General features: G+C 32.7%; 1 protein-coding gene across 1 annotated transcript in view; it reads left to right on the top strand.

The window, feature by feature from the left end:
- The first annotated feature begins 149 nt into the window (after positions 1 to 149).
- The window catches only part of LOC128211195 (SH3 and PX domain-containing protein 2A-like), a 52,925-nt gene continuing 38,574 nt past the window's right edge, over positions 150 to 14,500 (top strand). Inside the window, exons 1-2 of the mRNA XM_052915670.1 lie at positions 150 to 273; positions 3,574 to 3,654. Of these exons, the coding sequence (XP_052771630.1) occupies positions 205 to 273; positions 3,574 to 3,654 (150 nt within the window). The 5' untranslated portion in view covers positions 150 to 204. The remainder of the gene's footprint in view (positions 274 to 3,573; positions 3,655 to 14,500) is intronic.

The raw sequence follows: 14,500 nt of genomic DNA, 5'->3' as shown, positions 1-14,500 counted from the left end.
TATAGTCTGTCTGGTCAATTTCTCTATTAATAGTAAGTAAAGATTATGGTACCGCATAAAGAACAAATAGTGGATGTTAACCTCACACTGGCTCCATCTAATGTCAAACCGGTTTAACAGATTCTTAATTTATTATAATCAAGTAGATATGAAAAGTGAAAGTTGCTATCTTCCCGAGTTTTGTTATTTCATATTTCCTTCAAAATGGGACGGACAATAATTGATATCGATGTTGTTGACGTGGAAAAAAGGAAAATTCCAAGCAAACACTATGTAAGTGAATGAATATTATGATAAAATTTCACCATTTTTTTGGGCAGAAATGGAATTCTGGTTTGTTTTGAGTGAACGAGATATTGTTTACCAAGATTAAAAGGGATGAGTACAAAATAGTATTTTAAAACAGTTGAATGATAGAACACTTATTATCTCTTGAAAGTTATATCATAACACTTTTGAATGATGACAAGTTTTCAGTGTGTGAAGGTTAGATCTAATGGATTATAAAAATATTAGATATGTAGTCCAAATAATTGTACGTTCACGGATTTTTTTTAGATTTTTGATATGGCAAATCCTTCACGTACAAATTGTTAAGTATCAAAAGTGGGTAGTTGTTCCGATCAGGATTCCGGGTTAAAGCATATAGCGTCTATAAAATATCATAAATACAATAAATATTACCAGATAATGTTATTTTATATTAGTTCCGTACACAAAAAAATAAATATCCAACTTATAATTATGAGTTTGACGGCTTTCCTTCATTTCATTCTGTCAAAACATAACGATATATACATGAAGGGCACCTGCAAGGCTTTAGGGCACAGTTTTAAAGCGCTCGGAACATTTCGGCCATGGCCGAGTTGTTACGATTGTATAACGAGGTCTGTCTCGAAGCTTTGTCGGAGGAGGCCGAGCTATTACGATTGTATCGAGTTGTTCCCCTTCACATAATTGTTGTCTGTGTCAGTCAACTTTCGTTTTATTGGAAAGGTAAACAACTTGTTTTAATGCATTAAATGCTTGTTTAGTGCAAAATAACATTTCACTTACAAGGTAAAATATGAAAATAACTCTTTATGATCAATTTCAACCATAAAATACTTCACTACAAACAATTTCAATATTTTTAAAACACCCCCGTTTTTTGCACATTCCCGTTTAGACGTTAGGGATTGGAAGAATCCCGTATAACACGTCTATTATTTTAGACTAATTAGATATGTTGATCTGTTGTAGCTAAAGAACTTCAGCGAACACGTTATACCTTTTTGGATGTGTTCGCTGAAGAGAACGCCATATCCAAACCCTACCAGAATTCGTGACATTTTTATGTCACGCTGTCATTTCACTTGTATGCATTGTACAGACAAAATAACTGTATCCTCAGGTAAATGAAGTAAAATGTAGTTCATAAACACATTTTCAAAATCAAAAAACGCTTTAAAGAAAGTTGATTTAGCATTTTAATAAATCCTATTACAAGCATTCCTTAACTAGGTCATAGTTGTGTTCAAACTTAATCACGTGACACCAAGATTTTCAGAAAATACCCATGTGAGCTACATTTGACCTCACAAATGTAGTGTTTATTTTGCTGTTATTTTTTCTATTTCGAATAATTAGTAAATAACTAATAACAAATTTGGAATAAATAAAAAAAAAATACTATCAAAAGGTATTTTCAGCCTTACTGAAATTGTTTTCAACTAAATGAACAATGTGAATCCGATGCTATAAATAGAACCCATCGACATCATCATGGTCATGTGATTGCATTGCATCATCACACTCAATTGATTCTGGTTGACTTTACTATGGGGCTTACGCCATAACTTTAATGTGTTGTAAACATCAAAAAAATAAATATCAACATTAAAGTTATGGAAGCCAGAACTAGATCTGTTGTTGATTCAAACGAGAAATGATATTTCTAGTGTTTTGTTTACTAGGTGTCTCACATATATTAAGTCTAGTTTAAACATATTTATTTTACAACAATTGTGAAACAGCAATGTGGTCTTGAGTTGTAGGGGAAACTGGAGCACCTGGTGAAAACCCACTTGTCCGCCTTGGTGACCACAAACCAATCTCACATGTGCTCAAGCCGGGAATCGAACCCGGGTCGCCTAGGTGAGAAGAGAGTGCGCTAACCCGACAACTGATTTTAAGTTTGATTACACATTTTGTTTCAGTTTGAAACTTTGTTGGTACCAAGTCTTTCATTGGTCTTTAAGTCTTTAAGACTTTAACAATCCTGAGTGCAATATGCTCTTATTCATTTTACTCACAGTCCAAATAACTGTAAAAAAAGATATTTCAATAGTTTAATAGCGTTTTTTTTTCCAATTAATACTTCGGCATTTGTAATAAGTAGGCAATTTTTTATAATTCTTAACTCACACTTTGATGCATTATTAGCTTGTACATAATATAAGGGATTTATATATTATGCTGCAACAACATTCAGGGAGACATTGGTATCAAATATTGCTAGTTTTTCAAAGCATACTTCCACATAATGTTGGTCACACATTACAGAATTAAGAGCATATTTATTGTATTGGTATAATTCTGAAATATTTATAAATAAGAGATCTCATTAATTTGCCTTCCACTCTTGTCAGCAGAGCTTTGAACCAGGTCTGAAGCCCTAGAGTTAATGTCACTTAAGATATAATTTTCAAGAGTCAAAATCAGATTTTTAAGTGTCAAAATCAGATTTTTAAGAGTCGAAGGCAGATTTTCAAGAGTCTAAATCAGATTTTCAAGAGTCACAAGCAAATTTTTAAGAGTCAAAGGCAGATTTTAAGGAAGTCAAAAGCAGATTTACAAGAGTCAGGATCTTTTTTTGTAGATTCATTGTCTTTGTAGGGAAGTAATGTTTTTCAATCATCATAAGATGCCAGGTGCATAACTATCATGCTTTAAATAGTTTTCAAAACATTTATAAACATGTATCTTTTTCTGTGTTTTATTTGAAGATTTTTCTTACACTTTTACCTGTTTCAAGGATGTTTTAGACTGAGATCATATGCTATGAAAAATGTTTTTGTTATGTGTTAAAACTTGAAGTTGATCTTTTATCTTTCGGGTCATTTAAGATTTGTATACTACAAAACCCAGGAGCTCAGGTCTATGGAAAGCCCTTGATGACAAGTTTGATGTTAATATCTCTCAAGTACACCATTTGACGCCATTTTACATTTGCATGTGCTACATTGTATTCATATTTGTATTCATACATTTTAAATAAACAAGTCCAAATCCTTACACTATCCTTGGCATCAACGTTTGACACTATCCTTGGCATCAATGTTTTACACTATCCTTGGCATCAACGTTTTACAACAACCCCTTCAACAATCATATAAAATGCATAACTTAAGCAAGCAAAGGAAGTATCTTACAAGCGCAGTGCTTGCGGGCTTCTGCTAATTTCGACCACAGATTTTCTGTTTACATCCTGGTTCCAATAGTTTACTATAATGACTAAAGTCTTAGAATTTCTCTTGAATTACACATTAACATTATGCTTTGTTTATGCACATTGTCAGTTTTGTATTACAGGTCTACATTATTCATGTTACATGGTCTGACGAGTCAACAAACATCATCTATCGAAGATACAGTCGCTTCTTTGACTTTCAGGTAAGGCTGTGTGCATATCAAGCAAGTCTGTGAAATGTTAATGCATCATGGCTTTTCAGGGTTCAACATTAAGGCCGACCAAATGACATTCACTAGTTGATAGATGGTCCAGTCTTGCTGGGTCCAGTCTTGCTATTTCTGAGGCTAGCAAGCCCGATTGGTCGTGTCCTGCTTTTTGAAAAATTTGATAATTATGATTCTTTAAGAGTATATTTTATCTTGAAAGTTCAACTAAAAGTACATGTATGTTCAACCGGGTTATTAGAATAAGGTTGTCGTTGGGCGGGCGGACGGACGGGCGGGCGTCAAACATTGGTATCTGTTCAATAACTTTAGTAAGCATTGATAGATATTGATGAAACTTGGTGTGTAGGTAGCTTATGTGAAGAGCTAGCTTGGGATTGCTTTTGAGGGGGGTGGGGCTAAGGTCAAGGTCGCCTGTTACTAAAAATAGAAAAATGGTTTCTGCCCAATAACTTAAGTTAGGATTGATAGATATTGACGAAAGTTGGTGTGTAGGTAGCTTATGTGAAAACTAGCTTGGGATTGCTATTGAGGGGGGAGGGGCTAAGGTCAAGGTCACTGTTACTTGAAATAGAAAAATGGTTTCTGCCCAATAACTTTAGTTAGCATTGACCGATATTGATGAAACTTGGTGTGTAAGTTGCTTATGTGAAGAGCTAGCTTGGGATTGCTTTTGAGTGGGGAGGGGCTAAGGTCAAGGTCACTATTACTTAAAATAGAAAAATGGTCAAGGTCACTGTTACTTAAAATAGAAAAATGGTTTCTGCCCAATAACTTTAGTTAGCATTGACCGATATTGATGAAACTTGGTGTGTAGGTAGCTTATGTACAGAGCTAGCTTGGGATTGCTTTTGAGGGGGGGGGGCTAAGGTCAAGGTCGCCTGTTACTAAAAATAGAAAAATGGTTTCTGCCCAATTACATAAGTTAGCATTGATAGATATTGGTGAAACTTAGTGTGTAGGTAGCTTATGTGAAGAGCTAGCTTGGAATTGCTTTTGGGTGGGGAGGGGCTAAGGTCAAGGTCACTATTACTAAAAATAGAAAAATGGTTTCCGCCCAATAACTTTAGTTAGGATTGACAGATATTGATGAAACTTGGTGTGTAGGTAGCATGTGAAGAGCTAGCTTGGGATTGTCACTGTTACTTGAAATAGAAAAATGGTTTCTGCCCAATAACTTTAGTTAGCATTGATAGATATTGATGAAACTTAGAGCGAAGGTAGCTTATGTGAAGAGGTAGCTTGGGAGGTGGGGTCAAGGTCACTGTTCCTAAAAATAGAAAAATGTTTTTCTGCCCAACAACCTAGTTAGAATTGATGGATAGTGATGAATCTTAGTGTGAATATAGCTTATAAGAAGCTGCAGATTGAACTTGCTCATACAACAAATTAATTGGCTATAATTTCTGATTGCCCATAACAAAAACCTGGTTTCGTCGTATTGCAGCGCTTCTTGTTTTCTTTTAAGTTTTCATTATGTTAGAAAGATTAAAACATGAACACCTTCTAAGGTTACCTACCCACACCTTAAACTTGGGGTCATAGGGATGATAAACAAACAATGTATTCAATGTGACCTGATTTTCATGAAATATTCCTGTATGGTTTCAATTTTATAAGATATGTATGACAAAGTTGACCAAAAGTCAGGTGTATGCATGATTATTATTGCACTTTTTATTATTTAATTATTTAACAGTTAAGAATATTTTCAAAAAACTTAATCAGATGCTGATTTGAGGATTTAAATTAATGCAAGCTCTTTGAGATACGATTTGTATTAAAAATTATTTTATCGAAATAGCATTTCGTTTCGTCAAAATAGCATTTCCTTCATTCATGTATAAACCAGCATTTACCATTTATTCAAGAACAGAATTTGTTCTGCATGTACATTTGTTATATATAACTTCCTCATGTGTTTCTACTAGTGTTTTGCAATATTTTAATACATATATGGTTGATTGATAACAGGAAGAAAAATAGGTCAATGGTTTTGACATATTTCAATTTTGATACTAGATAATGGTTAAAATGTATTTAAGTTGATAATACCATACGAACACAGTTTTAAATCTTGTTTGTATTTTCAATGTATTTATTGAAATAAGTAATGCATTTAATCTTATACGTAAACACTTTTCTGATTAATTTAAACGTAAACACTACATCATGAATTAAATGATACACAAATTAAAGCTGTAAACATTATTTAAAATAAAACTTAACATAAAAGAAAATGATTTCCATTATTCAACATTTCTTTATAATTAGATTTCACAGGCTGTGAGCTTATTTAGCATAATGTTACGAAATGCTTTACAATAATGTATGTATTAGGGGCATTTAAAAGCAATTTTGGTCAATGTACCAATAAGCCTATGTAAACATGTTTATGAATGTGTATTTAGAGAAACTTTGTCAAACGGATTAGAACATAAATTTAGCTAGGAATAACCAAATTTTTGTGGTTCAGGTTACCCGGCTGATCTTATTTTTAATTCCTGATAGACTGTAATGAGTTTTGGGAAAATTATAGTTAAATATGTATAAAAATAACTGGACAAATACAAAATATGATTTAATACAATAAAATACCCCCCCCCAATTTTTTTTTTAAATATTTCAAAAAATAAAATAAATAAAATTAAAAATGAAATAAATAAAACCAAATTAATGTTTTCCCGACATACCTAGCCAGTTTTGTTTTTATGGGCATGTAAATAGAATCACAATATTATTTTTGTTTGGCCTTGTAAGTCACAGTTTACTAAAAGTAACAACATACTTAGCAAATCAAGAGCACACAAACAATATAATATTATTCATAAGTAGTTATCCTAAATTAATTGGTTGTTATATTGTACAAGTTGATCATCGTTCGTTGTCTAAATATTGCCTGTTAACAGACTCATGACTTCAGAAGACACATTTTCGACCTAATTTTCATCAAACTTGGTCAAACTTATCATGAGATGAAATATTTTGGAATCCATGTATGATACCAATGTAGAAGTAAATATTGTTTTACATTTATTACTGAATGGCGTGTTGCTGTTTATATATCAGAAAAAAATCATTTAATTAATTCTCACTACAAAACTGAGAAATAAATACTTTTAACATGAAGAGATGGTAAAAATCAACTTATTTAAGCATGGAAATCTAAAAGTTTAATTTATTCCATATCAAAATTTATTAAATCATTGATTTTGAAGATGCACATTTTATTTATTACCTGACCTAGTTTTAAAACACAACTTAAAAAGAAATATTCAGATGAAACTTTATGATGTTAAAACAAATCATTTTCTTTGAAATGTTGTAAAAATCAACCCAAATAATTACATACTAAAAACACAACACTTTTTTATCACCTTAGCTGCAAAACTAAATTAATTCTGATATTTAAATGAATTAATTGCTTTAAAATGTTCTAAAGATCCACCAAATTACATTCTTTACCCAAAACATTTTTTTATATCATCTTTGCTGAAAAACTAATTAAAGGCACATAACCTATTTGACCTGTGTATTTTTTTATACATGTTTGAATAAAGAAGTGAATTTTAGGGTGCTTTAGGCTTCTTGGACAGTTCCTATTAATCTTCGGACTAATAAGGAAACAAAATAACTTTTAAGTAGCCTACAAAATATAAAGATAAATATTTGAAGGTAAACAACTTTCGATCCAATGTTAACAAATTCTCCCAAAATGAAAAATTATGTGTTTCATAAACTTTCTACAGTTACCTGTTACCTGTTTTTGTGGTATAGTGGTTATAGGCCATGCCTACAGACCTTAAGGCCCTGGTTTTATCCCTGCTGTTGGCACAACTTTGAAAAAAAAAAAAAATATTCATATATTTTCATAAAATTGATTTCATGTCCCAACATGTCACATTGATATATTTTTTCAAAATTTGCAGACATTTTTTTATATTTAGTGTTGTTAGGGGATAGCCGGGGAAATGGGCCGTGTTTTTACCTTCTCTGTGGCCCCGCAGTGCCGGGTGAATGTGTTCGCACCAAATCTAGAGGGGAATGTGCCTTACTAAGGGTCCCTGGGGTGCGGGGGCTTTTGGCGGGGATTTTATCATCAGTATGTCCCCGCAGGGTGGGGCCGGGCTTGGCTGGGCTGAAAGTCAAAGTCCCCGCTATTCCCAGGACCTGGAGGGGCCGTGGTTACAATTGACTGCATGGTGCATAAGTATTATTCCCCTTTTTGCCTACATGATGCTATTTTTACCCTATCAAAGGGCCTGGCTAACATTCCCTTTAAAGTGAAAAAAACAACACTATTTGATATCATCAAAATTGCATCCTATGTGCCTTTAATCGTTGACTTATATTATTGTGTAATTACATTTTTTACCTGTCACATTGAGAGATTAATTAATTTGTATATACCAAGACATGATGACATGCCCTGGCGAAATGTGGTAATACTAAGCAATGAATCAAGTGGCTGTAAAAATCTACATGGACCAATTACAATCTCCGTTACCAGGGTGAGTGACCAAATACACGAATGTGTCATTCGATTTCTTAATTGATTTCGCATTCCCCCCCTAAGGTAGACGGTCCTTTTATGATCCTGACTCTTGTCAAACTTGACCGTCAAAAACGTGTGTAGATTGTCATTCGTTTGTTTTGGTCATTTGGCCTGAATTAATGATTAAACCGTATTAATGACAGTCTTTGATGGTAGTGAACATTTTCTTTATATTAAGCTCAGGTGTTCATTGTTATTGTAATTTTCCATCAAATGATTGTAATATGATACAGTTGTAATCTTGTTTTGTGGCGCCTGGCCTGGAATTTCGGAAATTACATGTTGAACAAGAAGCTGGAGTTAAGTTAAAATCTGTAAGTTGCTATTTTAAGATTTTAAAAAATTGGGACTTTATTGTATGAAACAATAATTTCAAATTTTATGATAATATTTATTACCTAGAATATGGATGGGTAGAAGTTGTTTGTTGTACAAGAACCTTGAATTAAGCTAGAATAAGAAAGTTGCAATTTAATTATTTTCAAAAATTTGTATTTTTTATATGAAACATACATTTCTAATAATAATTTCAACTATCTCCCAAGTTTTTACAAGTTTCCATCTGAGTATTTTTGAGAAAGTGGTAGGTGTAGACAATCTAATGCCAATCTTATGAAAAGTTTTTAAGGTTTCTTAATTGACAAAAAGCGTAAAAAAATATTCAAAGGAAATATATTACTTTTTTTCTGAATTTTATGCTGATCTGTCACCATGCAGTTTATGTTTTATATATATTTATATATTTAAGCAGCTGAACTCTCACAGATTAACAGTTTTGACTTTTTTCTTTTTTTTTGTCTCAGAATCTGCTAAATTTGGCATCAATGCCTTCAATGAAAACTCACAATAGAACAGATCTCAATTGATTGATAAACTGCCGAAAAACTCATTTTTCAATAGTAAGGCTTTTAGCCATAAAACATCAATTTCAAAACATAAATAGGAAATCTGCGATCTGATCTTTTGTCAGCAGACTTTATCAATGGTTTCCAGACATTTGCGCAAAAATTGGCTCATTCCAAGACAAAAAAATAAAAATAAAGATGTCACAACGGTCAGTCTGTGAGAGTTTGGCTTTAAATTGATTTGTTATATATATTAAAACTGATCTTGTTATTTTTGTGCATGAAAACTATTTAGGACATATATGAACTTTCTATCATGAAATTACCTTGTTATAGGCCAATACAAAGTAGTTTAAGGTCATCAAATGATCATAAATTGTTTGTTTATCTTAGAAGAACATGATTCTTCACTTTAACTGAAGACTGACACTGACCTAAAACTGATTGTCAAATTTTATTGGTGACAGTTTAAGATTTATTTGTCATTTATTATCTGTTGTGGATGGACAACTATTAGAAATGTATTACTACCATCTCATTGTTACATTAAGTAAATATTTATGATATGTCAAATATGTAATGTCCAGTATTGTCTGAATTTAAAGCAGACCTCTGACATTGTTAAGTTGAAAAATCAGGGATGTGATTGACCTGGCAGCTGGAGGGCTGAAATATTTTTGGCCATGGGTTTATTGGGCGCTCTTGGGGCCAAAAGCGCACTGCTGTAGAAGAAAAAAATGGATTTTTAGAAGCTCTTTTTAGGGCTCTCCTGACTTTAAATTTGAAGCAAACTAGAATATTCACTTAAAAAACTGAAAGCAACCAAATAAAACAAAAGAAAACCGCGAATCCGCAGACAAATTACATTCCTGAAAATGGCTTTAAAACTTCACAAGCAATAAAAAAAAAAAAAAAATTAACCAATTTTAATGAACATTACGTGAATATAATTTGTTGAAAATGTTTATTTTCACCAAAAAAGTTCTCAGTCTACATACAATTATTTTAAATAATAATTATTAATTTATTTGAAAATGGTGCATTATATATAAATACCTCATTTATATGACAAGATTTACTCCAGCAGCAAGTACAGTACACTCAACGAGTTAGACCCACTTTCCATTTCCCTCCGCGGATTTTTGCTATCGCGGACAACAAAATGATTTTATCGACTGTCCGCGTTCCTCGGAGTTTGAATTTAAGGCCCTCGGAGGGTGATCAGTCAACTGAAGAATAACGAACTCAGTGTTCCTCGGAGGGGTTAACTCCGCGAAACTCTGTGGACACTAGATAAGAATCTACGCTGAAGTTATATTTGTTTTATTAAAATTTTCAACCGATTACGACGGCTCCAATAAATTGCTATTATTCTTTTTCCTCTGCCCGTTTGCATTAAGTTAGCTTACCACAAGAATGCAGTCGTATTTAACTAGTTGCACATGCATCTTATAAATGTGTTTTTGCTGATGACTGATAAACATATTTCTTCCGAGAAATTCTATGTTACACATTTTCGGAAATCAGGAGGTCAAACACGCGTTCCAAGTTCACAGTGCATGGTTTTGAAGGCCTTCTTGCCTTGTTTTCTGTGGAAAATCCCATGAAACGTCATAGATATTTTTAACCACCAATAATAAATAGTATATTCTACATTGTATTGATCACGCGCTTGACGTCAGAGGTCATGGTTCAGAATCGTGTAAATAGTCGGCTGCTTTATGATGCAATAACTTAGTGGATATACTTTAATGATTCAATGTTTATAATTCAAGACAATATTCAATTGGCGTTTACGGACATAAATACAAATCAAACGTTGGTACATGTAAGAATCTTTTACGCTTAACAATATGCATAAGCATAAAAATAAATAACTTCTAAACAAGAATGATTTCTTGCTTATCTGATTAGACTCGGAGTTCCGCCGCGGGATCATATAATTGGACAATTCACAACACTATCGTTCATATTAAACTCGGCGGTAATCCAGCCACTCGGAGGAACTCGGGGGAATTTTAGCGAGGGCAACAGTTTTACCCTCGGAGGAAACCCGCGATCACCAACTTTATCCCTCGGAGTGAGCGAGGAAAGTGGGTCTAACTCATTGAGTGTACTGTATGCATATTAACAGTATTGATGTTTTTGAAGAAATGATAATTGGGCATGATGGCAGAGATCAGCGCCCACAAGGATTGAACAAGGAACTCTTGGGATGAGATGAAAATGTCTTTGGGTGAGATGAAAATGTCTTTGTGTGAGATGAAAATGTCTTTGGCTGGGATGGAAATGTCTTTGGGTGAGATGAAAATGTCTTTGAGTGAGATGATTAAGATGAGATGAAAATGTCTTTAGATGAGATGAAAATGTATCTGGCTTAGATGAAATGTCTTTGGATTAAATGAAAATGTCTTTTTTTAAGACGAAAATGTCTTAAGATGAGATGAAAATGTCTTTGGAATAGGTGAAAATGTCTTTGGATGAGATTAAAATGTCTTTTGTAGAGATGAATTGTATTTGGCTGTAATGCAAATGCCTTTGGATTAGATGAAAATGTCTTTGGGTTAGATGGATTTATATGAATGGGATGAAAATGTCTTTAGATGAGATGAAAATGTCTTTAGAAGAGATGAAAATATCTTTTGATGAAATAAAGATGTCTTTTAATGTATATACATGTACACTTTTTCATAGTTGGAATTTCATACATGTAGGTATTTTGCAAGTTTCACCAAGTGCACCGACTGTTTGCATATCAGAGAGACATGATCGGGTAGATGAATTCTTCAGATTAAAAAGTAAATGTATTTTATAATTAAATGATAACAAATTCTAAAAGCGAATCGCTTGAAACCTAATAACAAATTTTTAAAGCGAATCACTTTAAACTTAATAAAGCAATGCTCATCAATTGAGAGTTGTCATTCTGTTTATATCAACACACTTAAATCTCAAGCTATATTCTACACATGACTTTGACTCATTTTGGTTTGGGCCTTAAAAACACACTTAGTAACTCGACCCTACCTTCAAAATAGGCGCCAATCTACTGTTTTTTATAGTCAGTTGTTAAAAAAAATGCAAAAAATAAATAAAATTAATATATATTTTTAAAGTGTACGTTTAATATGCTAAGTTAAAAACCTTTAAAGCTTTAAATACAGATGAATTCTGTAACACCACTCTCAAATGATGACAATTATGTTCTTATTTAAGCATAATATATAAAGAAAAGCCTACCTACCCTACCTGTTTTTGAAAAGGATGTAACCTTATCCAAATACATTATTAAAAATATTTGGCCTTGTCTTATCTTCATTACCATTTCTACACATATAGTGACTTATTCTTTCTTTATTCATTCTTTCAACTTGAAAGGCCTGTGGTCAGTTTAATGGTCAAAGGCTAGGGTCAGTTTGGAACCACATGTGACCTTTTGTATCATGAGGTGATGACATTTCCTTCCTCGTGGTCATGTGATTGTGTAAATTTGCTAAAATAAGCATTAAATGGACACAATATACAGTGTGTGTATACCACATGATAAATTGAGTCATAAATGCTACGTCAAAAGGCAAAATTTTGCTTTGAAAGAAAACTTTAAACAAAGATAATTCTACTATTTCTTCACCATTTTAAATGAAACATAGCACAGTCTACGCCGCTTACAGAGCCCCTTCGGTCTTTCACCATAGTTTAATTGAGAGTATAGTTTCTTAAAACACTTTCACAAATCTTTTCACAAATCTGCCACCTGAAAACGGCTGAGACTGCCCTTATGTATCATTTAAATTGGTGAAGAAAGCGAAAGGACCTGATAATTGATCAACTTTATTATATATTTTTTTCAATTTAAATGCATTAATCTGCTTAAGTCATTTGACTTTAATTATTAAAACAAAAAAGCATAATATTTGTGTACAGGTAAAAAAAATATTAGGGATATTTTTGTGTTATTTTAACTCAGGAATTTTTGGTCAAGTAGTTGAAAAATTGAAAACCCCATTTATATTAAGGCTAGTATTTGTTAACTGTATGTATACACACCATATGTTTGTTTTTTGTTTTTATCATTAAAGTAAAATATGTTAAATATAAAGATACATTAAAATTTAAAAAACAGTTTTTCGCATCAAAAAAAATAATAAAGAGGAAAAAAGGAAGTATTATATTTCATGAGAATATGTTTTTGTATGTGTTTTAAGCGAAGCAGAAGAGCTTATGCGATGGTATTGTGTACATAGTATGTGCGTCCGTGTGTCTGTAAACAATTGCTTGTGAACACGATACAGTCTTCAGTTTTGATTGTATCTCGATGAAACTTGTACAGTATCTAGATATCCATTAGAACTCGGTTCCTTTTGAAAACCAGCCATATCTGCCCATGCATGCCTGGAATATGGGTCTTGAAAGTATAAAAAAATGCTATTTTTAGCTAAGTCTATTTTTAGCCAAGTCTACATGAGCGAAGTCTATTTGTAGCCAAGTGCGACAATGCAAATGACCTCGGCTCGAGCCATGCCAGTAGAGCATAGGCCTTTTTGGGCCTCTTGTTTGTTTATATATTTAGAGAAAGTAAAGAAGTAAATGATACTGTATTTCATGTGGCATTCTTTCTTGCGTATTTCATTACAGGTAAACAAACAAACATGAGTGGGTGAGAATTTGATCAAGTGCCTGTCATTATGTTATACTTGGTTACAATTTTTTGCCTATTTATGAAAGTAGATCTTATGTGTTTGATAGAAATATGTTCCCTGATAGATTGATTAGCAAGGAAAGTGAGGTTTTGTGAAATTCTTGACAGGTGACTGACATTCACGTTTTGGTATCAATTAGTCTGGTTTATGGCTAATAATTTGGCTGAGCTTGTCTCATACTACAGTCATTACTAATACAAAAAAAACACCTTACTGTTCAGTTAGTTTTGAAAAAAATACTTCTAGTTTGGATCAACCAACCCTACCTACAAACTAGGCGCCAACCCTACCGTTTTGATATAAAAAAAGAAGAAAAAAATAAAATATTTAAAATATTTAAAAAAAAGAAGAAAAATATTTTTGTATGTGTTGCTCAAAACTATAAACTATTAACCTACAGTCATGAAACCATAAGGGAATGTTAATGGGGTGATAAAGTTGTGCACCTGGGGTATTGTTACCCGTTGCACTTAGTAAACTTAGAGTTATTGCCCTTGAGTTAGCAAAAATTGGCATTTCTGTACCTGTGACACTCAAAACTCCATAACAATATTATCCACAGTGATAAAACCTTAGGGAACTGTTAATTGGGTGATGAAGTTTTGCACCTGGGTTTTCGTTTCTTGCTGCACTTAGTAAAACTAGAGTAATTGCCCTTGAGTTAGCAAAAAATGGCGTTTTTGTACTTTGACACTCAAAACTCCAAAACTATTTAACCTAGA

The sequence above is a fragment of the Mya arenaria genome, chromosome 12 (assembly GCF_026914265.1).
Source record: "Mya arenaria isolate MELC-2E11 chromosome 12, ASM2691426v1".
NCBI lineage: Eukaryota > Metazoa > Mollusca > Bivalvia > Myida > Myidae > Mya > Mya arenaria.
Note: the sequence above shows the minus strand (reverse complement) of the source record. Positions and strands in the feature narration are given on the sequence as shown.